Genomic DNA, 26,896 nt, shown 5'->3' with positions numbered 1-26,896 from the left:
ATTTCTTCCCAATCTTCTATTTCCTCAGGGGAAAAACTCATCTCCTCCAATCTATCTATAGAACTGAAGACCCTCATCCCTTGAACCATTGTCGTAAATATTGTTTACCGTCTTTCTAATGCCTTCATATCCATCCTAAAGTACGGTGCCCAGAATTGGCCACTATACTGCAGCTGAAGCCAAATCAGAGTGTCATAATAGGTCATAATAATTTACGAATACAAGATCCATTTGCCTTTTCTAACATTTTCTCAACCTGTCATGCAGCCTTCAATGATTTAAGCACACATACTCCCACATCTCTCTGTTCCTGGATCCTCTTTAGAATTGTGCCATTTATTATATATTGCTTCCGCTCCTCCTTCCTAACAAGATGTACCATTTCACTGTGTGTTGAATTTCACGTGGCTGCCCATTCCACCAGCTTGCCTATGTCCTCTTGAAGTCTATCAATGAAAATAAATATACCCTTCCTAAGGTACAGTGCTCAGAACTGCTCATTATACTCCAAGTCTTCTCTTGGCTTTGTATAGCTGAAGCATGATTTCCACCCCCTTGTATTCTCATTCTCTGGATATAAATGCTAGTATTCCATTCGCCTCTTAGATAATTTTCTGTACCTGTTCATGACATTTTCATGATCTGTGCACCTGAATCCCCAAGTGTCTTTGGGCCTCCACTGTCTCTTGCTCCGGGATCTTCTACACCGACCTGGCAGACAGCACCTCAGCCTAAGATCCCATTTGAAAGGCTGCGCCTCTGAAACCACTGAGGGCTCAGTCATGATGACCAGCTGTGAGATCCTGGGGTGGAGCTTGAAGGCACACCTTTTGGCTCACAGGCCAGAGTGCTACCAAGAGGGCTAAGCTCACATCATTGGGCACTAAAATAGCGCTTTAAATTAACTGAGAAAAAACAAAAACCTGCTGGCTCCCGCAGCTCAATCCTCAACACAGCACTAGGGCAGAGGTCCAACTGAAGCACCTTTTGGCATCAAGAACTGGGCGCACGCGCACAGGCAACAAACGGTCCTGCTGCAGCGTCCGTGTCACCATGACAACCCGGGAGCTTCAGCACGTGCTCTCCTCGCGAGCGGCGGGATTCCGCCCTCTGATTGGACGAATGCGCAACAGGTGCAAAATGGTGGCTGGAGCTGCGATTTGTTCTTCAGCCGGAGGCAGGTTCGGTCGGATCATGTGAGCCAGCGGTTGGCGGCCGGTAAAAACAAGATTGTTGCTCTTTGTGCATCTCCTTCATTAAACTGTCACGCATCTTGCTAACCGTCTTGCAGTATGTTCAAGAACGAGTATCAGGTAACGTTGCCATGTTTATGCTTCACCATGATCTAAGTTTTAATCACGGTGCGCGAATATTGTCAGCAATACTAACGTCTTTCAGTGCTAACCAAGGTCTTTTGTACAATGCAAGGGTTTATATTTACGCAATATAACTTTTCTCATCCTCTTATGATGGTGCACTTAATGTTGAATGTTTTCCGGAGTGGTTCCCGACCGTTGTCGATTTCTTTCAATTCTGTAATTTGGTGTTGGTTGACGACTGTTTGAATTTGATTTCCTACTTTCTCAAAGTGGAAAACAATCATTCAACTTTTTATTTAAAGGGAGGACCATTTGTAGAAATATTCAGCTCACAAGGTAAAGATCCAGTTGCAAAATGGAAGCTTTGCGGCAGCCCTGCAGTCCAAAAAGTAAGTTAACTGGTTTGTTTTTGATACAAAGTAAAGGTGAAATGATTATCTAAAAACATTTATACTGTTTATTTATTATAGATGTAGATCTTCCATTTATTTGCAATACTATCCTAATATTTTTGAAATTTCCAGAGGCCTTGGAAACTTTGTATTGTGTGATGCATGATCAATTGTACAAAGACTAAGGTTGGATACAACTGAGGCTTTATTGCAATAAGATGTGTGGCCTCCCACAGCAGCTGGCGAAAGGGCTGCTGAATAGAGGACACACATATTTATACTCCTACTGGGCGGAACCAGCAAGCAGGGGCTACCGGCGAACCTGTAGCACAGGTCCTACCTTACATCACCTAATACAGGTGTAACAGTGGTTTACCACATTCACCCCCTGTTAAAAATGAGTCCGGCGAGGTGGTGGAGAACTATATATACAGTAATGTATTTATGTACAGTGTTTTATCAGGGGGATAAAAATGTCCTTTGAAAGTCCGGTGCCAGTTAGAAATTCAACTGGTCTGGTGTCTTGACGCTCCGATGGGAGCAACGTAGCAGTGGCGGCGATGTCGATGCTGGCCTGATGTTGGATGACTCCAGGAGTGTGCCAAAATCCTCTTCATCCTCTGGTGTGGGCAGGGGAAGGAGGGATGGTCCTAGTGGGGTTAATGTTGGGAGCGCTGGGGGAGGGGAGTGTGGCGCCGGGCTGGAGAAGTGTGTATGGGTAGAACCTGCTGGTGCTAGGTCCCTGAGGGAGACAGTATCTTGGCGGCCGTCGGGGTACGCCACATAGGCATACTGGGGTTGGCATGGAGCAAGTGCATCCTATCCACCAACGGGTCCGCCTTGTGGAATCGGACATGCCTACAAAGCAGGACCGGTCCTGGAGCTGCGAGCCAAGTCGGGAGTGACACCCCGGATGTGGACTTGTTGGAGAAGGCAAAAAGACGTTCATGGGGTGTGTTATTCGTAGCGGTGCACAGTAGTGACCGGATGGAGTGTAGTGCATCAGGGAGGACCTCCTGCCAGCGAGAGGTTGGGAGGTTCCTGTTCCGTAGGGCCAGTTGGACGGCACTCCATACTGTCCCGTTCTCCCTCTCGACCTGCCTGTTTCCCCGGTGATTATAGCTGGTTGTTCTGCTGGAGGCGATACCCCTGCTGAGCATGAACTGACGCATCTCATCACTCATGAATGAGGATCTCCTGTCACTGTGGATATAGGCAGGGAAACCGAACAGAGCGAAGATTGTGTTTAGGGCTTTGATGATGGTGGCAGACGTCATATCAGGGCATGGAATGGCAAAAGGGAATCTGGAGTACTCATCAACCACACACTTGTTTAGGTCGGTGGAGGTGAGAGGCCCTTTGAAATCCACGCTGAGGCGGTCAAAGGGGCGGGAGGCCTTCACCGGGCGCGCACGGTCCGGCTGGTAGAAGTGCGGCTTGCACTCCGCACAGACCTGGCAGTCCCTGGTGACTATCCGTACTTCCTCGATGGAGTAGGGCAGATTGCGAGCCTTGAGAAGATAGTACAATCGTGTGACCCCCGGGTGACAAAGGCTGTCGTGTAGGGCCTGGAGTCGGTCTACTTGTGCGCTGGCACATGTACTTCGGGATAGGGCGTCTGGGGGCTCGTTGAGTTTGCCGGGCGATACAAAATCTTGTAATTCTAGGTGGAGAGCTCTATTCTCCACCGCAAGATTTTATCGTTTTTGATCTTGCCCCGTTGCGTGATGTTAAACATGAAGGCTACCGACCGTTGGTCAGTGAGGAGTGTGAATCTCCTGCCGGCCAGGTAATGCCTCCAATGCCGCATAGCTTCAATGATAGCTTGGGCTTCTTTTTCAACGGTTGAGTGCTGAATTTCTGAGGCATGAAGGGTGCGGGAAAAGAATGCCACAGGTCTGCCTGCCTGATTGAGGGTTGCGGCAAGTGCGAAGTCTGATGCGTCGCTTTCTACTTGGAAGGGCAGTGTTTCGTCCACTGCGTGCATCCCGGCCTTGGCTACATCAGCTCTGATACGGGCAAAGGCCTGTTGTACCTCGGCCGTAAGAGGAAGGTGGATGGACTAAATGAGTGGGCGAGCCTTGTCCGCATAGTTTGGGACCCACTGGGTGTAGTAGGAGAAGAACCCCAGGCAGCGTTTGAGGGCCTTGGGGCAGTGGGTGAGGGGAAGCTCCATGAGGGGGCACATGTGGTCGGGATCGGGCCCCAGAACTCTGTTCTGGACACATAGCCGAGGATGGCAAAGCGGGTGTGCTGAACACTCACTTCTTCTTGTTGTAGGTGAGGTTGAGGAGAGTGGCGGTGTGGAGGAATTTGACAAGGTCGGGGTCGTGGTTCTGCTTATCGTGGCTGCAGATGGTGACGTTGTCTAGGTACGGGAAGGTGGCCCGCAAACTGTACCGGTCGACCATTCGGCCCATCTCCCTTTGGAAGACCGAGACCCCGATAGTGACGCCGAAGGGAACCCTGAGTAAGTGATAGGGATGACCGTCCGCCTCGAAAGCAGTGTATGGACGGTCCGATTTACGGATGGGGAGCTGGTGGTAGGTGGATTTGAGGTCTATCATTGAGAAGACCCGGTACTGCGCAATCTGATTGACCATATCAGATATGCGTGGGAGGGGGGACGTGTCGAGCTGTGTGTACCGATTGATGGTCTAGCTGTAGTCCACGACCATTCTGTGTTTCTCCCCAGTTTTAATGACTACCACTTGGGCTTTCCAGGGGCTGTTGCTGGCCTCGATGATGCCTTCCCGAAGCAACTGCTGGACCTCGGACCTGATGAAGGTCTTGTCCTGGGTGCTGTACTGTCTGCTCCTGGGGGCAACGTGTTTGCAATCCGGAGTTAGCTTGGCAAAGAGGGAGGGTGGGTCGACCTTTTAGGGTCGCGAGGCCGCACACAGTGAAGGGTGGTAAGGGCCCGCCAAATTTGAAGGTAAGGCTCTGGAGATTGCACTGGAAGTCCAGGCCTAGTAGTAGTGCAGCGCAGAGATTAGGAAGGATGTAGAGGCGGAAGCCGCTGAATTCTATGCCCTGGACTGAGAATGACTGTGCAGAACCCCCAGATCATGACGGAATGGGATCCGGAGGCCAGGGAGATTCTTTGATTGGCCGGGTGGACCGCGAGAGAGCAGTGCCTTACCCTATCCGGGTGGATGAAGCTTTTGGTGCTCCCAGAGTCCAGTAGGCAAGTGGTTACGTGGCCATTGATCTCTCACTGGTCGATGTGGTGGCCAGGTTGTGCGGATGTGACTGGTCGATCGTCACTGAGGCGAGCTGCGGTCGGTCGTCACTGGCGTCAGAAGATGGAGAGCGTGGGGGCCCAGGTCGTGGAATGCTGTTGGTGTCCATGCCCAGTGGGGAAGACAAGATGGCGCCTGAAGATCCTGCAGGAGATAAAGTGGCGGCGCACATGGGCCGCACGTTGCGGGGGCTGGAACAGATGCCGACGCCCATGGGCCGTATGTAGACTGAGGGGAGGACGATGGCGGCGCCCACTGGCTGCTCGTGGCCCCGGGAGGTGAAGATGCCACGCCCACTGGCTGCGCCATGCCCACTGGCTGCGCGTGGTCCGGGGAGGTTAAGATGGCGGCGCCCATGGGCCACACGTGGACTGGGGGGAGGGGGGGGAGATTGCGGCGCCCACTGGCCGCGTGTGGTCTGGGATGAAGATGGTGCCCATTGTGTGTAGGTCAGGGGGGAGGGTGTGATAGCGGCGACTGCGCGGGCCTGGTATACCGTGGCGAAGTGCCCCTTTTTGCCACAAGCCTTGCAAATGGCAGTGCGGGCCGGTCCGCGTTGGCGGGGGTGCTTCTGCTGGCCACAGAAGTAACATTGGGGACCCCCGGGGTGCGCGGGTTGTCGTGTGGCGCAGGCGTACTGGCTGGGTAAAGCCCCGGCTGGGGCGGCCGTCTGTGGGGTCCACGAGGGATAGGAGTGGTGGGCCGCACGGCAGGAGGGGTGGGCCGCACGGCCGGTGAGGTAGGCCTGAGCATTACGTGAGGCGACTGTCATGGACAGTGTTAGCTTTTTAGTCTCAGCTAGGTCAAGCGTGGCCCCTTCTCGCAGTCTTTGGCGTATGAGGTCCGACCCAATCCCCGTTACAAACGCATCGCGCATAAGAAGGTTGGAATGTTCGGTGGCCGTAACGGCCTGACAGTCACAGTCCCGGACGAGTGGAATTAGGGCCCGCCAGAAGTCTTCTATGGACTCACCAGGGAGATGAGAGCGAGTGGCGAGTACGTGCCTGGCGAAGAGTGTGTTTGTTTTCTGTGCGTAGTTTTCTTTGAGGAGTGCCATGGCTTCGGAGTAGGTCGGGGCATCCTGGATCATCGGAAACACGGTGGAGCTCAACCTTGAGTACAGGTTCTGTATCTTCTGAGCCTCCGTCGGAGGGGTGGTCGCTGAGTTGATCTCGGCCTCGAAGCAAGCCAACCAGTGATTAAAGTCCTTTTTGGTGTTGCTTGAGTGCGGATCCAGCTTCAGGCGATCTGGTTTGATTCGGAGGTCCATCTTTTAGAAAATCTTACTGCAATAAATTGATGCACGATCAATTGTACAAAGACTAAAGTTGGATAGAACTGTGGCTTTATTGCAGTAAGCTGTGTGGCCTCCCACAGAAGCTGGCGAAATGGCTGCCGAATAGAGAACACGCATATTTATACTTCTCCTAGTGGGCGGAGCCAGCAGGCAGGGGCTACCGGCGAACATGTAGTACAGGTCCTACCTTACATCACCTAATACAGGTGTAACAGTGGTTTACCGCAATATGAAAATGATACAATAATAGATCGAATGTCATCTGATCCCCATCAAAAGACCGATTGGTAGAAGAAGCGATAGAAATAGTTTTGGCCAAGAAAAACACAACAAAAACAAAATTCTGCAGATGGAAATCTGAAATTTAAAAAAACAATACTGGAAATGTTGAGCAGGTCAAGCACTGTCTGAAAAACAAAGTTAACATTTCAAGTTGAAGATATTTTGTTCATTTGGGGAGAATTGTAGAGTTTGGCTGATCAGGAATTACAATTCATAAAAGGAAAGAAAAACTTGCAACGTTAGTTTAAAAAAATTGGCAGGGCATGCTGCAGCTGTATAGAATCTTAGTTAGGCCGTACTTGGAATATAGTGCTCAATTCTGGTCACCACACGACCAGAAGGATGTGGAGGCTTTGGAGAGGGTACAGAGGAGGTTTACCAGGGTGTTGCCTGGTATGGAGGGCATTAACTACGAGGAGAGGTTGGATAAACAGAGTGTTTGTTCTCACTGGAACGATGGAAACCTGATAGTCTACAAAATTATGAGGGGCATGGATAGAGTCGATAGTTGGAAGCTTTTTCCCAGGGTGGAAGAGTCAATTAATAGGGAATATAAATTTAAGATGCGAGGGACAAAGGTGAGGAGATGTGCGAGGGAAGATTTTTACATTGAGGGTAGTGGGTGCCTGGAACTCGCTACCGGAGGAGGTGGTGGTGGAAGCGAGGTTGGATAGTGATATTTAAGGGACATCTTGACAAATACGTGAATATTATGGGAATAGATGGATATGGACCCTGGAAGTTTAGAGTGAGAAGAAAGGAGCACAACAGATCGCCTGGGATAATTGTGCTATGGAGCGTCTATGACTGCAGCCAATTAAATATTCCTCTGACTTTGCCATCTGTCCTAATTGCGTGTGCAAGTCAGGAGAAAGCACGGGGAGCGAAGGATACAGGGTTAAGGGGGTAGTTGAAAGTAGAGGATGTTGTACAAACTTCCAAAAAGTCTGGTAAGGCCAGAGACATCTGCAGAAGCTCAAAGTTTTTTGATCTGGCTCCTGTCTGGCCACTGGCCAAATTGACAGCTTGGCCAGTGTTTAGGAGGGAAAGCAAGTGGTGGGAGACCCCAGGGACAGTCTGCAGTACATGATTGGAGGAGAGAGGCCGTCAGATCTTGTGAAAGCAGGGTGGGGGTTTGTTAGTCATTGCAGCTTGGTTGGGGATACAGTGGGAGACAGCAGCCTTTGAGGTAGGCAGGAATAGTATCACAGGGCTGGAGGGTGAGAGAAGCCAGCAGGGTTGTAGGGTCTGGGTAGTGAGGTAGGAGAGAATTGATCAGGTGAAGGCAATGGAGAGGCTGTGGTTGGCAGGGATGGCAGGGTAAGACTGAAGGCTTCGTAAAGAGTTTGGAGGGACCAATCCTGCTCCTCCTGATCCAGCAGAAATGCTGCAAACTATAGTTAATTTATGGAGTCAGCGCTTCCTAGAATTATTTCAGTGATTCAGGGTTCATTGATTCCTAGGAGATCCACGCAACCATAGTGAATTTTAAATCTGACTCCCAGTTAAGCTCTGGGAGCTCAGTTTAAATATATTAATGAAAGGACAGTCTTGACACTAGAATATCCACTTGCACACCGTTTTCAGGATGCATTCCTATATTTCCAATTCTGCCTGTCCCCTCTGAAATTTAAAAAAAATACTGGAAATTTAAAAAAAAAACTGGCCTGTCCCCTGGCCAGTGGGCTGATGAATGGCAGATGGAGTTTAATTTGGATAAATGTGAGGTGATACATTTTGGTAGATCAAATCAGGCCTACTCGGTTAATGGTAGGAAGTTGGGGAGAGTTACAGAACAAAGCGATCTAGGGGTACAGGTTCATAGCTCCTTGAACGTGGAGTCGCAGGTGGACAGGGTGGTGAAGAAGGCATTCAGCATGTGAGGTTTTATTGGTCAGAATTTTGAATACATGAGTTGGGACGTCTTGTTGAAGTTGTACAAGTCATTGGTAAGACCCCACATGGAATATTGTGTTCAGTTCTGGTCACCCTATTATAGCAAGGATATTGTTAAAAAAGAGTGCAGAAGAGATTTACGAGGATGTTACCAGGAATTGATGGTCTGAGTTATAAGGAGAGGCTCGAAAGGCTGGGACTTTTTTCCCTGGAGCGGAGGAGGCGATCTTATAGAGGTTTATAAAATAATGAGGATCATAGATAAGGTAGATAACCAACACCTTTCCCAAAAGGTGGAGGAGTCTAGAACTAGAGGGCATAGGTTTAAGGTGAGAGGGAAGAGATACAAAAGAGGCCAGAGGGGAAATCTTTTCACACAGAGGGTGGTGAGCATCTGAAATGAGATGCCAGAGGCAGTGGTAGAGGCGGGTACAATTTGTTTCCTTGTATACTTGTGTATTCCAGATCAGAACATCTCACTCATTTTTGGGTGTGAGGTAGGTGCCAGCATGATGTTTGAATAAGTGAGAAAAAACGAAAAATCATTGAGATATACATCAAAATAAAGTTACATGGGCAGGGTGGGTATAGAGGGTTTTGGGCCAAATGCTGGCAAGTGGGGCTAGCTTAGTGATAGAAATTGGGCGGCATGGACAAGCTGGGCCGAAGGGCCTGTTTCCATGCTGTAAACATCTATGAGAAGGTTAGAGGTTAGACAGGCAGCATGGTCAGCGCAGGCTTGAAGGGCCTGTTCCTGTGCTGAACTTTTCTTCGTTCTTATTACACAATGCCTTTTATGATGACAGGACATTATATAGAGCCAATGAAGTATTTTTGAAGTGCAGACACAGTTGTTATGCAGGAAACTTGGCAGGCAAACTTGGAAGATGATTTGCACACCACAAGTTCCCACAAATGGAAATATGGTAATGACCAGATACTGTTTTTGTACTATTAATTGAAGGATAAATGTTGACTAGGACACTGGGGATCTCCAGCTTTTTTTTGAAATAATGCCATGGGATCTTTCACATTCACTTGGGAAGATAGGTGAGACTTTCATCTGAAAGAAATGAGTGCTGAACTGAAATATCAGCTTAAATATTTATGCTCAAGTCTTGGAATGGGAGTGGAACTAGGGCTCACAACCTCTGAGTCAGAGGTCACAGTTCCAGAAGTAGAGCCATGTCTGACACAGCAAATCATACAGCACTGTGCATCTGTTGACTCTGTCAGAGCTGTCCAATTAGTCCCACTCCCTTGCTCATTCTCCATAGCACTGCAATCTGTTCTTCAAATATGTAGTCAATTCACTTTCGAAAATTACAATTGAATCTGCTTGGATCACTCATGTATCCCAGATCAGAATATCTCACTCATTTTTGGGTGTGAGGTAGGTGCCAGCATGATGTTTGAATAAGTGTGAGAGAAAACGATAAATCCATTGAGATATACATCAAAATAAATCACAAAATATTTGTAGGTACAATTCTAATCCTATACACAGTTTTGTCCGAGGGAGGATAATAGTACACATTACTGTTGTTTGCTATTAGGAGCAGGTTTAACAGATTATTCTGTTTTGGAATCTTCTTTAATTTGAGAAAAATGAAGGGGATCATATAACCTATCCTGAATTTTGCAGGCAACAAGCAGATTAAAGGGAAGGCCAGAGTGTTTTACTGGGAGCTTGATGTGGGATATTCATACCTGTAAACAATGATCCACAAAGTTGTGATATCAGTGGATAGACTGTCTTCAAGTCCTAGGGATGTGTTGTTAATGTCAATTTGTGAACAGTTATACTTTAAAATGTCTAATTAATTCCAAGACAGAAATAGTTAGGGCCCAGGCCCTACCAGCATTTCTACCTGGCTACAAGGCTTATGTGGTTCACATTGCCATGGAGATGGGCTTTGAGGGAAAGAGTGCTGAGGAAACCATTGTAGAATTAGATCACAAGGTTCTCTAAACATATACCTGAAATTCACAAACAATTTACTTTGCAAAGATCAGATAGTAAGTCTCTCTATGGTTTAGCACAGTAAGTGGGAGCTTGCCTTTGGATTGCATTCTCTGTTTCCGAAGTGCTGACGCCGTCGTGAAAACTGTGGACTTTTACGGCGGCAAAAACGGTGCAGCAGGTGCAACGATTCACCAATCTAAAGGGGCTAGCACCGTTGTCACGTGAAACGCCACTGTTAGGATTCACTGGTTTCGTGATTGTCGCACAGCTGCAGCCGCACTGAACCGAATAATTTCTCCCCACCCCCCTCCACACACAGTCACAGACACGCGCACACGTACCCCGTCGCAGCCAACATAGCTGGAAAGAGAGCAGCGCCACGGTTCCGGGATGCAGAGCTGGAGACCCTCCTGGACACCATGGAGGAGAGGCAGCGTTTCCTGTACCCTGCCCTGGGAGGAAGGTCGTCAGGTGCTGCCGTTGGCTGTGCCTGGGCACAGGTGGCAGATGCAGTCAGCGCCTTTGGCGAAGTTGCCCAGACTGCCATCCAGTGCAGGAAGAAACTGCACGACCTCGTCGGGCGGCCAGGGTGAGTTTGTAGCGCTGTACCCCGGCACCAATCCCCTACCCCTACACATATAACCCGGACCCCCACCCTGCCCCACATGCCTGCACCCATGCCAGCTGCAATGGCCAGGTGCCCTGACCACTGATGCCATCATCTACCCAGCCACTGTGCTGCATGTGCCGGACTGTCTAACAGTTCCGCTGTTTGTGTTTGCCCCCACCTAAGGACAAGGCTGGGAGCGGGAGAAGACCAGAGGAGAAGCACCAGACCTATGGCCCCTCACTGTGCCTGAGCAGAGGGCACTGAACGTGGTCGGCGGCCTGGAGGAAAGGGATGTCGCCGACACAGGTCGGAGGCGGATGAGGAAGTGAGACCCCTGCCTAGTTGTGGGTCGTCATGACTCGTGACCCCCCACATCCTTTCACCCTCCCGCCTCACCCCTGTCCAGCTGTCTAACCATAATATGCCATCTTGTGTCTTACAGGACCTGCTGGAGAGGGTCCCGGTCCATCCAGAGCCCCCAGTCAGTGCCAGAGCCGGTGCCCGCCCCCCGGATGGCAGAGTACTGACTGGGAGAGCAGCCTGAACACCAGCACTCTGCCCAAGACCCTGGAGCTTGGGTTGGAGGAGGACACATTGACTTTCTGTCACAGCTATCTCCAACGCCCTCCATCATCTCAGAGCCTATCACCTCGGTTGGGCAAATTAGTGAAGAGGCTCTTGGGTCACGATCTGGTGCGCACCACACAGTCGGTCCGGTATAGCATGTGGAGGTAGGAGCAGCCGAGGGGCCGGACGGTCGGAGGGCAGGCTGGACCCAGATACCAGCTGCCACCCAGACGGGTCCTGGGCTCCTGGAACATCCAGCCAACCCACAGTACAGATGCAGGCAGGGACTTGGGGACTACGGGAGCGGACGCAGCTGGAGGAGTCCATCTGCGTGCAGGGGGTGGTGCTGGCCATGCGTGCCACCCAGGCTGAAACCGCACGAGTGGCATACGTGGTGGAGGCAATCGGCGCGACGGTATCGGATATGGATCAATCTGTTAAAGGCCTGGGGCATTCTGTGCAGGCGTGGACAGAGGCCTGGCACAGGGCTGTCCTCTCACAGGCAACTATGTGCCATAGCCACCTGCAGATTGCAGCGGCGCTCCTCAGCGTGGCCCAGTTACAGCAGGCCATGGCTGAGAGCATCGGCGGCATTGCCTATGCGCAGGCTGTATGGCACAGGCACATAGGTAGGTGACCCAGTCCCAGGGGCACGTGGCCCATTCACTAGCTGATGTGGCCCACACTCTGAGGGACACGGCCCACTCACTGGCTGGTGTGGAACAGACCCTCAGTGTGGTGGCACAGTTCAGCATAATGTGGTGCAGTCACAGGCGGAGATGTGCCACTTCATATGCTCCATGGCCGCGAACGTGCAGACCCTTGTCGAGACCAGAGCGGGCCTCCAGAACTGGCAGCGCCAGGTGGCGGGGGGCCTCGGGGGATGGCTCCGCTCGCACTCCTGTCCCATGGAGTAGCCCGAGGGGGGAGGAGGAGGTGCTGGGGCCTGTGCCAGTCTCTCCCGTAGGTGCCGGAACCCCTCAGCACCTTGGACTCTTTCCCCTCCTGCCCTTAGTGCATCTGCTGGGCAGCAGGAAGAACAGGGCAGCACTACGCAACCCGGGATGCCCGAGCAGCAGCTGGGCCCATCCAGGCCGGGCTGCCCCAGGAGACGTGCCAACTTGTCGCAGGGCAGTTGTCACAGCAGTCCACCTCCATTCCTGCTGTACTGTCTAGGTGTAGTGTTGGGGCCCGTAAGGCCAGTAAGTTCGACACCAGTTAAGTTGGCATGGGTGCAGGGCACAGTTTAGTTATAGGGGCCAGGGCACAGACTGTATACACCTCTTCACATATAAACGCCTGTTAACACCATTCAAACCTGCCTCTGTGTTCTGTCTGATGGGGGTGGGGCCATCAGTGCTGGCCAGTGGGAGATGAGTGAAGACGCGGTGTTCGCACTCCCTCTCCCTCTCTTTTCCCCCCCCCCCCCCGCCGCCAACCAGCCCCGACCGGATCCAGCACCCCCCCTCCAGCGATTCGACAGGGCCGTGTGATGGACTTGCCAACTCGCATGCAGGGATCACCCAGGATGAAGCAGCTACTGTCGCCATGAGTCAGACACTGTCAAAACAATGTGGAGCACTGAGCTCATTGCAGAGTGGGCTATTATCATTCTCCATCCCATGGACCAGACCCACTGTCACCGGCAACCCAGTGCCCCCAGCTCGTAGTGCCATAGGTATGTGTAACGGAGGGGGTGTGCATGCAGGTGATTTGGTGGTGTGAGGGTGTGTGGGAGGGTGGCGTCCATTCTCCTGGCCAACGACCACCCCCAGTCAGTGAAACGTGTTGTGGCGAGTTCATCCCGTGCACGCTGGCTCTAGCGGTAGAGTTGTGTGGCCTCCCTTGCCTTGCCAGGCACCATGCCTGCTCATTGTCCCCCATCCTCCTCATCGGACGAGGCCTGCCCTTCCTCTTCATCCTCCTCCAGCACATCGCCCGTCTGCTGCGCAATGTTGTAGAGGATGCAGCAGAAGACCACGATGCGGGTGACCCTCCTAGCCTCATACTGGAGGGCCCCTCCAGAGCGGTCAAGGCACCTGAAGCGCATCTTCAGGACAGCGAAGCACCTCTCAACCACACCCCTGGTTGCTGCATGAGTGCCGTTTTAGTTGGTCTCTGCTTTGGTCTGTGCCGAATAGGCATCATCAGCCACGACCGCAACGCGTAACCCCTGTCGCCCAGCAGTCCGCAGCTGTGGAGGTGCACCTCGAACATGTCGGGGATCACAGAGTGCGCCAGTATGAACGAGTCATATACACTGCCCGGGTATCGGCCGCAGACGTGCATGATGCGCATCAGATGATTGCAGACCAGCTGTATGTTGATGGAGTGGTACCCCTTCCTGTTTGTGAACAGCGGCTTGTTATCCGCCAGTGGCTGTGGAGCGACATTCGAGTGGGTCCTAACTCACCAGCAGGACACACCCAACAGAGGTGGCGGCACAGTGATATACAGTCGGGAGGGAGTTGCCCTGGGAGTCCTCAACATCAACTCTGGATCGCATGAAATATGGGCAAGGAAACCTGCTGATGAATCCGTGCTCCTCCATGTTGAACACCACTTGGAGGAAGCACTGAGGGTGGCAAGGATATACTCTGGATGGAGGACTTCAATGCCCATCACCGAGTGGCTCGGTAGTACCACCACAGACCAAGCTGGTCAGGTCCTAAAGGACATAGCTGCTAGTCTGGGACTGCAACAGGTGGTGAGGGAACCAACAAGAGGGAAAAACATTCTTGACCTCATCCTTACCAATTTGTCTGCTGTAAATGCATCTCTCCATGACAGTTTCGGTAGAAGTGACCACCACACAGTCCTTGTGGAGATGAAGTCCCATCTTCACATTGAGGATACCCTCCATCATGTTGCGCGGTACTACCACTGTGCTAAATGAAATAGACTTCAAACAGATCTAACATCTCAAGTCTGGGCATCCATGAGATGCTCTGGGCAGCATGGTAGTTAGCACGGTTGCTTCACAGCGCCAGGATCCCAGGTTTGATTCCCGGCTTGGGTCATTGTCTGTGCGGAGTTTGTACATTCTCCCTGTGTCTGCGTGGGTTTTCTCCAGGTGCTCCAGTTTCCTTCCACAGTCCAAAGATGTGCAGATTAGGTGGATTGGCCATGCTAAATTGCCCTTGGTGTCCAGAAAAGTTAGGTGGGGTTACTGGGTTATGTAGATAGGGTGGAGGTGTGGGGCTTAAGTGGGGTTCTCTTTCCAAGGGCCGGTGCAAACTCAATGGGCCGATTGGCCTCCTTCTGCACTGTAAATTCTATGTTCTGTGAGCAGCAGTAGAATTTTATTCAACCTCATGGCCCGGCATTACCCCACTCCATCATTACCACCAAGCCAGGTGACCAACCCTGGTTCAATGAAGAGTGCAGGAGAGCATGCCAGGAGCAACATCAGGCATACAGAAAAATGATTTGTCAACCTTGTGAAGCTACAACACACAAGACTAATTGTGTGTGAAACAGCATAAGCAGCAAGTAATAGACAGAGCTAAGTGATTCCACAACAAAATCAGACGCATCAGATCTAAGCTCTGTAGTCCTGCCACATCCAGCCATGAATGGTTGTGGGCAATTAAACAATTCAATGGAGGAGGAGGCTCCACAAATATCCCCATCCTCAATGATGGAGGAGCCCAGCACATATGTGCAAAAGACAAGACTGAGGCATTTGCGACAGACTTCAGCCAGAAATGCTAAGTTCAGTCTCCTCCAGAGGTGCCCAGTGTCACAGATGTCAGTCTTCAGTCAATACAATTCACTTCACGTGATATCAAGAAATGACTGAAGGAACTGGATATTGCAAAGGCTACTGGCACTGACAATGTACTGAAGACTTGTGCTCTAAAAGTTGCTGCAGCTCTAGCCAAGCTGTTCCAGTCCAGCTACAACACTGGCATCTACCTGCCAATGTGGAAAATTGCCCAGGTCTGTCCTGTACACAGGAAGCAGGACAAATCCAACCCAGCTAATTACTGACCTGCTAATTACCGCCTATTAGTCTACTCTCTCTATTAGCAAAGTGAGGGAAGGAGTCATCACCAGTGCTATCAAGTAGCACTTACTCAGTAATAACCTGCTCAGGGACAGCCCCGCCAGAATCACTCAGCTCCTGACCTCATTGCAGCCTTGGTTCAAACATGGACCAAATAACTGAATGCCTGAAGTGAGAGTGACTGCCCTTGACATCAGGGCAGTATTTGACCAAGTATGAAATCAAGGAGGCCTAGCTAAACTGGGGTCAGTGGAAATCGGGGGGGGGGGGGGGGGGGGGGGGTGGAGGGAGACTGGATTCATACCTGGAACAAAAGAAAATGGCTACGGTGGTTGGAGGTCAATCATCTCTGCTCCCAAGATGTCATTGCAGGAGTTCCTCAGGGTAGCGTCCTAGGCCCAACCATCTTCAGCTGCTTCATCAATAACCTCTCTTCCATCATCAGGTCAGAAGTGAGAATGTGCAGTCATCTGCGATCAATGGTCAGCACCATTCGCAGTTCAGACGTTGTAGTTCATGTTCAAATGCAGCAAGACCTAGAAAATATCCAGGCTTGGGCCGACAAGTGGCAATTTACATTTGCACCTAACCACTGGCTTCGGTCGCCAAGCAAATTTTGTATCCAGTTGGCTACCTCTCCCTGGGTTCCATGCGATTTAACCTTTTGCAACAACCTGCCATGCGGTACTTTGTCAAAGTCCATGTAGACAACATCGACTTCACTGCCCTCATCTACCTTCTTGGTTACCCCTTCAAAAAAACGCAATCAGATTCGTGAGACATGACTTTCCCCTTAAAAAGCCTCCCCGGACAGGCGCCGGAATGTGGCGACTAGGGGCTTTTCACAGTAACTTCATTGAAGCCTACTCGTGACAATAAGCGATTTTCATTTCATTTTTCATTTCATTTTTTCAAAGCCATGCTGACTTTCACTAATTAGCCCTTGCCTGTCTCAATGCCTGTAGATCCTGTCCGGTGTGTAGTTCATATGGGTGGCCCAGCAGATTTGGTTTTGGATGATCATAGCCTCGATACTGGTGCTATTGACTCCTTCAAGGACACTAACGTTAGCACGCCTGTCCTCTCAGCTGATTCAGAGATAAAGTATATTTGGATTTTGCAATGTATTTTCAACTTGAGTTGTTTGCAACTCTCCCTATGTGGTCATCCTTCAAAGCCTTTGTGATCACTTCAAAGGCTTTAACAAAGTTTAATGCCTTAATTGATGTTTGCAAACCTTCTGTAAGCTAATGTGAATTATCTGTCTGACATGAATTGTAGCGAATCAACTACCTACCCCTAAGAGTGTACTGCTGAAGGGCACCCCGAAATTATGTCAGAGGAGATGTGTGCCAGGATACTGCACTTCAGCAGCTACTGCTTTCGGATGTTGAGCTTGTCAATTAACAGTTGTCAAAACCCTTCCCTCTTTACAAATCGATGGAACCACTGTGTTTTGGTGAGAAATATATTTTATTGCAAGAAACTTGGAAAAGTTAAGGTAGTTTTATGTCATTGTTAATTGGTTTCAAAGTTTTGTATTTATAATATTTTGGGGAATAAATGTATTACATTAAACTTTACAAACTTCTACAAATGTCTTATTGAAATATCAGAACACCACATTTGATTGAGATAATTATAAATGAATAAGATAATTGAAGTAAGCAAGGCAGAAGCATATTTAACATGGTGGCACATTAGTAAGCACTGCTGCCTCCAGACACATGGGTTCAATTCGGACCTTGGGTGACTGGTGTTTGTACATTCTCCCTGTGTCTGCGTGGGTTTCCTAGAACCATGGAATAGAATCATAATTCCTACAGTGCAGAAGGAGGTCATTTGGCCCACAACTCTACTCCGATCCTGGGTCCCCTCCCCCACCCTGGGTCCCCTCCCCCACCCTATCTTCAGAGCCTAACCTGTATGCCCCTGGACACTAAGGGCCAATACGCTTAACACGTGCATCTTTGGACTGTGGGAGGAAATCTGAGCTCCCAGAGGAAACCCCCACAGACTCTGGGCGAACGTACAAAATCTACACAGTCACCCAAGGCTGGCATTGAACCAGAGTCCCTGGTGCTGTGAGGCAGCAGTGCTAACCACTGTCCCGCCTTTGTTTCCTCCCACAGTTCAAAGATGTGCACATTACGTGGATTAGCCTTGCAGAATTGGCCTGCGGTGTCCAAAGAATAGGTGAGGTTATGGGCAAGGGTCTGGCAGGGTGCTCTTTCAGAGTGACAGTGCAGAATTGGTGGGCCAAATGGCTTTCCTTGGCACTACAGTGATTCTGTATTCACTAATTTAAAATAAAATCAGATGTTACAAGGGCAGTGACAGCAAGAAACCATGGAGCCCTTTTTAAAATCTGATGACCATAATCTAAATTAAAACATACAAGCATATGTAAGCATGCCACATGTAAAGTTATAAAAGCATTCTGCAGGTTTAAATAATTAATTGAACAGATTTGAAACAGTAACCAAACCTATGTTTACAAATAATCACCTTTAATCATAAAAATTAAAAAAGACTTTAAAAGAATCAACAATAGTAATGCATGTTTAAAGAGAGCAAAAAAACTGTTAAAATAAAATCTACAAACCTTTAAAACACTGTTTAAATGCCGCCCTCAATTAGCATTCCCAAACTGGCTGCATCCTAAGGGGGCGCGGCTGCATTACGCCTGTGCCACGCTAGAGCCTGCGTAGACCGGGGCGCTGGAGGCCCAAGGCTGCTGAAGATAAAAGAAGGTTCCTCAACATCGGAGCGCAGCTAAATGCAGACATTTATCAGAGCATTTACAGTGCAGAAAGATGACCATTGGGCCTATCTAGTCTGCACCGGCCCTTGGAAGCCCACACCTCCAACCTATCCCTGCAACCCAGTAATCCCACCCCACCTGTTTGGCCACTAAGAGCAGTTTAGCATAGCCAATCCACCTAACCTGCATATCTGTAGACTGGGGAGGAAACTGGAACACCAGGAGGAAACACACGCATACACGGGGTGGGGATATGCAGACTCTCCACAGACAGTGACCCAGGCCGGGATTCGAACCTGGGACCCTGGAGCTGTGAAGCAACTGTGCTAACCATTATGCCACCGTACTGCCTTAAAGCAACATTTCTCAAAGCGGCGGCCCGTGGCTTCCCACCGCCAGCCGGAAGTTCCAGGCCAGTGTTTTTCTAACTTTTTTCTGGCGAACGCTTTTACAAAATGGCTGACTCTCGTGGCCTACGCCAAGTTCACAATAGATTTCCCATAGTTTTCAAAATGTCACATACATTGTTGGCACTTCTGTATTATTAAATGTAAAAATTGTAAACAAATGTATTTTCTATTTTTTGTTATTTGGAGATCTAAATAACTTGTAATAAAAATCTCTGCACGGATCAGTGTGCGAGATTTCTGATCACAGGCTCCTGGTGTTTGAAGGGGGAATGAGGGAATTCTTGGAAACACCTAGATTTTGGGATGATGGGGAAGGAAGGAGGCCCACCATTGATCGCAAAGTCGGTCTCACAGAGAATGATCTCTGAGCAGAGAGCAACTCCCCATTTTAAATCTACATCAAACCCCTTATGTGCACGCAGCACAACTTTAAACATAGATCTGATTGACAAGGTTAAGAGTAACAGAAATTCAACAAGATTAACTAGCATAAATTCGACCAACACTGACAATGTTAATGGTAACAAATTCAAGGTTCATTGAAGTGGTAACTGTGGCAGACATTAAAGATGCATCCGATTCAGAAAGTTAACCTGAAGTTGGTCTCTTTGTGTGATCATTGACTCCATGTTTCCTATGAGTTGTATTTGAATAGATGCATTTTCCCCCGACTGGGATGGATGGAGTTCCCAGAACCGAGCGCAGAATGGGGCAAACATGAATCAGTTTTATAACAAATGGACCAATTTGAAAGGTGGGTGATCCCCACAGGAAACAGAGGAATTATCTGCTAAATCTTGTATACAGGCGTCCTCAGGCTGCATGTTGCTGACTGGGGTACTTGAAAAATATTCCAGTGAGCAGTCATTTGGTTTTGGGTGGGAGATGCAGGCCTGGGTGAAAAAAAGAGTGCGAAGCACTACTGGAAGCTAACTCTTGTGCAGCAGGAGCAGGAGTATCTTCAGGAAAGAATTTAAAGATAATTGATTAGTTTTCTTTTGAACTCTTCAGTTGCAGGTGCTGATTTACCTGGCTGCTTAGCTGCTGCAGAAACAGTGACCCAGGGAGGCAAAAGTCCATGGCACCGACCTACACATCAGCCTCATGTCATACAGTACTGCAGCGCAAATTTACCTAAGGGGAAAATGGGGGAAAAAAGGATCAGGCGATGTTTGGGGATCCCTTTGGGCGACCCATTTTACATCATCCTGCGATCCACCTGTGGGTTCAGACTCCCACTTTGCAAAACACTGATCTCTTGACCTTCTAGCAGTAGATAACCTGGTGTTATGTGCCAGGGTTGAGAGAACCCCAAAGTATATTATGGAGGTCACCTGACCCACAACGTTTACTAGATTGTGGTATGGGGAGCACACGGCCCACTACAGGTGTGGTACAGCAGAAATCGAAAAGTATTTTTTTAAGCAAAACAATGTTTATTCTAGCAACTCAAGTTAACCTTTTTAAAACATAGTGAACATCTTAGCAACCATCACTTCAAATACAACCCCCAAAGAATACAACACTAAGTAATCCTTACTTTCCTTTTAACATCCATAAAACAAAAAAACATTTAAACAGAAGCGCATCAGGTTTACATTCACTGCTGAGAACAGTTATCACTCTGAATTCACCAAATGATCAAGAGTTAGTCTTTACATGGCAGAGGGAACAACATTACACCTGTGGCTGACTGCAGCTCCAACACTGAAACAAAACCAAAAAAAAACAGACACACCCAAGCTTTTCTCAGAGTGAAACTAAAAAGCAGAGCCAGTGCTTAGCTCCACCAACACTCTGACATCACTGCAGTAACTTTAGCAGACTGCCATTTCTTAAAGTGACATTCTCATGACACTGGGAACCCATAACCTGAAGGTTTCGTTCCAAGTCACTCACCACTGTGACTTGGAAATATATCACCGTTCCTTCACTCACTGGGGCAAAATCCTGCAACACCCTCCCTAATAGCACTGTGGGTGTACCTACACCTCAGACTTCAGCTGTTCAAGAAGGCAGCTTACCACCACCTTCTGAAGGGCAACTAGGAATGGGCAATAAATGCTGGCCTAACCAGTGACGCCCACATCCCATAAATGAATTTAAAAAAACAAAAACATCTTTTTAGATACCTACAGTTGCGGGACTTTGTTCGTAGACAGGTCCCATCTTTCCCGCGCCTCCCGCCAATGGGGATTCTAGACAGAATAGTCTCTGGGAGGGACGAAGGGGAGGGTAGAGTCTCGGGTATTATAAGGTGCTCATGAGGGAGGAAGGGTCCCAGACAGAGGAACTGAAACTTAAATGGGAGGAGGAGATAGGCGGGGAAATGGAGGATGGGCTGTGGGCAGAGGCCCTGAGTAGGGTAAACTCGACCGCGACATGTGCTAGGCTCGGGCTGATCCAATTTAAGGTCGTTCACCGGGCCCATATGACGGTGGCTCGGATGAGCAAATTTTTCGGGATAGAGGACAAATGCGCTAGGTGCGCGGGAGGACCAGCGAACCATGTTCACATGCCCTGAGCTGAGGGGGTACTGGGAGGGATTTGCGGGGGTCATGTCCCAGGTGCTAAAAACAAGGGTGGTGATGAGTCCAGGGGTGGCAATTTTTGGGGTTTCGGAAGACCCGGGCGTCCAGGGGGAGAAAGAGGCCGATGTTTTGGCCTTTGCTTCCCTGATAGCCCGGCGACGAATATTATTGGCGTGGAGGGACTCAAAGCCCCCGAAGACTGAGTGGTGGCTTGCGGACATGTCGAGTTTCCTGGGGATGGAAAAAATTAAGTTCGCCTTGAGGGGATCTGTGCAGGGGTTCACCCGGAGGTGGCAACCATTTATTGACTTCTTTGCGGGAGAGTGAGCGTCAGCAGGGGGGTGAGGGGAGGGGGGGGGGGGGGGGGGGGGGGTAGAGTAGAGTAGGAGGGAAAATATGGCGGGTAGTACCGGTGGGAGGGGAGCGGGCTTGTGCAATATGTTACGGTGGAAGTATTGAAAGTACGTGGATGTTTGCACATTTTTGCCTTTTTTGCTTCCTTTCTGATGATGTCTGTAACTGTTTATAAAGCCAAAAACTACCTCAATAAAATTGTTTATTTAAAAAAAACCCATCTATATATAAATATTCTTAAAAAGTTACCATAGGTATGGTAGATGAGGAAAGAATACCATCCCCAGCCATTGACATGGTAACATGCTAGTCCACCAAAATACCTGATTTAGTGAATTCAATTCAATTGGTGACATTAGAATTATCAACCTCTAGGTTTAATATGAAGTACCATAACCATTACTATACACTAACTATTTGTTGGTTTTTATATTGTACCTTTTATTTTATTAATTTGACAAGCAAATTTGAATTTTGAGCAATGGCTGAAGACAAGATGAGAATATGTTGTTTCAATTAGGAGGCTATTTGTTGGTTTTTATATTGTAGCTTTTATTTTATTAATTTGACAAGCAAAATTGGTAAAAACAACAATTGGAAAAAACAACTTTTTTTCAGCTTATTGAGTGTTTTCTTATAATTGCCATGAATAATGAGGAATAAAGCTCAAGTTTCGTCACTCAACAAACAAGTCAGAGGTAAAATATCTCTGTGAATTTGAAGGGAGATTGGCTTTTGTAAACAGAGGATGAAGGTCAAAGGGATTGTCTGTGGAAATTAAATAAATATGAAAGAAAAAAACTTGAGCAAGGCGGTGGCATGTTTATCACCAGACTAGTAGTCCAGGATCCCAAAGTCTACTGTCTAATGCAGGGGTGGGCAAACTTTTCCGTGCAAGGGCCACATTCAGAATTTCACAATTTTAAAGGGCCGCATAGTATATTAAGTCAAATAATTACTTCACCCGGTTATGATTCTGGGCGCCTCATATAGAACATAGAATAGTACAGCACAGAACAGGCCCTTCGGCCCTTGATGTTGTGCCGAGCAATGATCACCCTACTCAAGTCAACGTATCCACCCTATACCAGTAAGTACCCCAACAGCCCCCCCCCCCCCCCCCCCCCCCCCCCCCCGTAATTAACCTTAAAAAAAAATTTTTTTTTTTTTAATGACTTGGTGGGCCGCATAAAGACCGGCCCGCGGGCCGTAGTTTGCCCACCCCTGGTCTAGTGATCCAGGTTTAAATTCTACCATGGCAGATGGTGAAATTTGAATTCAATAAAAATATGGACCATGACACCATTGTCTATTGTCATAAAAACCCATGTGGTTCACTTGTGTCATTTAGGGAAGAAAATCTTCTGTTCTTATCTGGTTGGCCTACATGTGAGTCCAGATCCACAGTAATGTGGTTGACTCTTAAATGGCCTAGCAAGCTACTCTGTTGTATCACCCAAGTCTAAAAGGAATGAAAATAGATAGACCACCTGGTATTGACCTCAGCACCGGAAACGATAATGGTAAACTCAGCCATGTTGACCCTGTAAGGTCCTACTTGCTAACATCTGGGAGAGCTGTCCCACAGATGATTCAAGCAACAGCCTGACATAGTCATATTAACAGAAAATGACTCAGACACCACTATCAGAATCCCTGGATTTGTCCTGTCCCACCAGTAGAGGTAGCCTCGCAGTGGTATACATTGGGGAGGGAGTTACCTTGGGGTTCCTCAACATCGACGCTGGCCCCAATTGAGTGGGGGTGGGGGGGGGGGGGGGGGGGGGGGAGAGAGAGACAACATAACTGGTAGACTAGTTCTGCGGAAAATGATGAAGGAACCAGCATGAGGGAAAAACATATTGCCCTTTTCATCACCAACCTGCCTGCTGCAGATGCATCTGTCTATGACAAGATCAGTAAGAGTGAGTCCTGTCTTCATATTGAGGATACCCTTCATTGTACTGTGCGGCATTACCATCAGGCTAAATGGGATAGATTTGAGACCTGTGTAGCAACTCAAGACTTGGCAAACATGAGGTGAGTGTGCTATCAGCAGCAGAATTGTACTCGACCACAATGTGTCACCTCACGACCCGGCATATCCCCCCACTCTCCCATCACCACAAAACCAGGGAATTAACCCTGGTTTAATGAAGAGTGCAGGAGGGCATACCTAAAAATGAGGTGTCAACCTGGTGAAACTAAACAGAGGACTACTTGTGTCAAGCAGCAAACAATAGACCAAACTGAGTGATTCCACAATCAACCTATTGGATCTAAGTTCTGAAGTCCTGCCACACATAGTCATAAACGCTGGTAGACAATTGAACTCACTGGAGGAGCAGGCTCCACAAATATTCCTCTCTTCAATGATGGAGGAGTGCAGCAGATCTGTGCAAAAGATGAGGCTGAAGAATTTGCAGCAATCTCCAGACAGAAGGGCCGATGGATGACCATCCAACTCCTCCAGAACATCCCAGCATCACACATGCCAGTCTCCTGCCAATTTGATACAGTACATGTGATATCAAGGTGGCTGAAGACACTGATACTACAAATGCTATGGGCTCTGACAATATTCTGGCAATAGCCTCCAGAACCTGCTGTGCTCCTAACCAAGCTGTTCCAGTACACCTGCAGCACTGGCATCTACATGGCTTTGTGAAAAGTTGCCCAGTTATGTCTTGTATGGCCAATTACTGCCTCATCGGCCTACCCTCATGCTTCAGTAAAGTGATGGAATGGGTCACCAACTGTGCTATCAAGTGGCAGTACCTTAGCAATCACCTGCTCATTGATGCTGTTTGGGTTCTGCCAGGGCCACTCGGCTCCTGACCTCATTACAACCTTGGTTCAAAGATAGACAAAAAAGCTGATTTCCAGAGGTGAGAATGACTTGATATCAAGGCAGTGTTTGACCAGGTATGTCATCACGGACTCCTCACAAAACTAGATTCAGTGTAAATCGGGTGAATTCTCACCACTGATTGGAGTCATACCTTGCACAAGCCACCTCGGCCCAAACGTCATTAGCCATATAATCATTGACCTCTCTTCCACAATAAGGTCGTAAGTGGAGATGTTCACTGAAGATTGCACAATGTTCAGCACCATTCGTGATTCCCAATACTGAAACACTGCAGGTCCAACTGCAGCAAGAGCTGGACAATATCTTGGCTTGAGCTGACAAGTGGCAAGTAACATTTGTGCCACACCAGTGCCCGGCAATGACTATCTCCAACAAGAGAGAATCTAACCATTGCTCCTTGTCATTCAATGGCATTACCATTGTTAAATCCCCTACCATCAACCTCCTGGGGGTTACCATTGAACAGAAACTGAACTGGAACGGTCATATAAATACCTTGGCTACAAGAGCAGGTCCTCGCCAGCTGACTCGCTGAAGCCTGTCCATCATATACAAGACACATGCTGAGAGTGTGATGGAATACCATCTCCTTGGCTGGATAAGTGCAGTTCCAACAACACTCAATAAACTCAACTTCATTGAGCCTACCTGATTGGCAGCCCATTTACAAACATTCACTTTCTCCACCATTGATGCACTGCGGCAGCAGTGTTCACATGATGCACTGTAGCAACTCACCTTAGACGGCGCCTTCCAAACCCACGACTGCTCCCGTCTGGGAGGATCAAGACCTCAGACACCACCACCTGGATATGCCCCTCAAAGCCATTGACCATCTGGACTTGGAAATATATCACTATTCACAATCGCTGGGTCAAAACCTTGAAACTCTATCCCTCATAGCGCTGTGGGTGTATCTGCACCATATGGACTGCAGTGGTTCAAGAGGGCAGCTTGCCACCACCTCCAGGGAATTTGGGGATGGACAATAAATTTGGCCTGGCCAACAAATACCCCATCCCAAGAATGAATTAAAAAAAAAATACTTCTGGAATAGCGGAAGAGTATTGTGGTCAAGGGAGACCTGCATCCCAGTGCGAGAGTGATTGGTGAGGTAGCTTTTGGGAAGTAGTGGCAATTAGTTCACCTAAATTTTTAGTGGATTAAACGATTTTAAGGTAATAAACTAGTTTAGCCATGTTAATCCATCAATACATATACAAGTGGATTTTGGAGATATCGTGTATATATATGTGTGAATGATTAAAAATGTCCCATCAGGTATCTCACAAGAACCGTTGTACTATTATTTGGAGATCTGTACTATTATTTGGAGATCTGGGCAAAGAATCCAAAATTTTTCACAAACTTCCTATAAATGCTTTTGTGTTTTTAATGCATCAAATGCTTTTGTGATCCACATTTCTTTTAATAATACTATCAAACCAGCTGCAGCAGAATTACTAGATTAGTGGTATTAGCCGGTGCAAAAATCCTCCTTAACTAAGTCTTGGTAATCAACCTCCTTCTGCACTTTAACAATTCTGTGAACACGCTTGATAAATTGCTGACACTTTTTGCTTACCTCCTGCTCACCACTTCCTACCTTATCACCTTCTTGGCCCTCCCACTCCCTTTTTCCCTCCTGGCCCACCTGCTCGCAGTGAGTGACATGAATGAATTACGGCTGTTAATTCCACTTGATTAATCCTGGTGGCCTTGGCTCTCGTCTGTTAATTTCCTATTGGGCAAAGTCTGCCAGTTTTTGCTTATGGGCTAGAGTGACAGACCTCATTTGCACAACAGGATGTGCATGGCTTTAATAATTCAGTGTGTGGCACTTGATGGACTGTTGCGTGACAGATATTAATTTGTATAGTGTACGTCATCTCCTAAACCAACCAACTTTACAGCTGATGAAGAACTTTTTCAAGTTGTTGTCATCAGAAATGTGTCAGCCATTTTGCACACAGCATGTTCCCACAAATAATCGTAAAATAAATCACCAGATCTTCCATTTTGGTTGAGAGAGAAATGCTGGCCAGGACATGAGGCAGAGCTCTGGCGTTCTACTTCGAATAGTGCCATGGATCCTTTCTTGTGATTACCTGAGAGGATAGGCAGGGGTTTGGTTTAATGTTTGCATGCTAACTGATAAAGGACTCCTTTCTCACTTATAATGTACGTTGTCCACCATGAAAATAATCACTGCTAGCTCCTGTAATGGGTAATGAGCCAGAAAAGTTTAAAGTAAAAATAGGAGAGCATATTAGTAACAGTGATCACAGAGATACTGAAAACACAGTGATCGCAGAGATACTGGAATCTATACTAAAAAGAGCTCGAGAGTATCTAGAGCACAGAATCTGAAAGGCTGCCATGCTT

At 48.3% G+C, this 26,896-nt stretch overlaps 1 protein-coding gene across 3 annotated transcripts in view; it reads left to right on the top strand.

The window, feature by feature from the left end:
* The first annotated feature begins 1,121 nt into the window (after positions 1-1,121).
* The window catches only part of cfap20dc (CFAP20 domain containing), a 535,225-nt gene continuing 509,450 nt past the window's right edge, over positions 1,122-26,896 (top strand). For all 3 annotated transcript variants that reach the window (XM_038810523.1, XM_038810522.1, XM_038810524.1), the window contains exons 1-2: positions 1,122-1,313; positions 1,622-1,708. In XM_038810523.1, the coding sequence (XP_038666451.1) occupies positions 1,293-1,313; positions 1,622-1,708 (108 nt within the window). In that variant the 5' untranslated portion in view covers positions 1,122-1,292. The remainder of the gene's footprint in view (positions 1,314-1,621; positions 1,709-26,896) is intronic.

Source organism: Scyliorhinus canicula, chromosome 11 (assembly GCF_902713615.1).
Source record: "Scyliorhinus canicula chromosome 11, sScyCan1.1, whole genome shotgun sequence".
NCBI lineage: Eukaryota > Metazoa > Chordata > Chondrichthyes > Carcharhiniformes > Scyliorhinidae > Scyliorhinus > Scyliorhinus canicula.
Note: the sequence above shows the minus strand (reverse complement) of the source record. Positions and strands in the feature narration are given on the sequence as shown.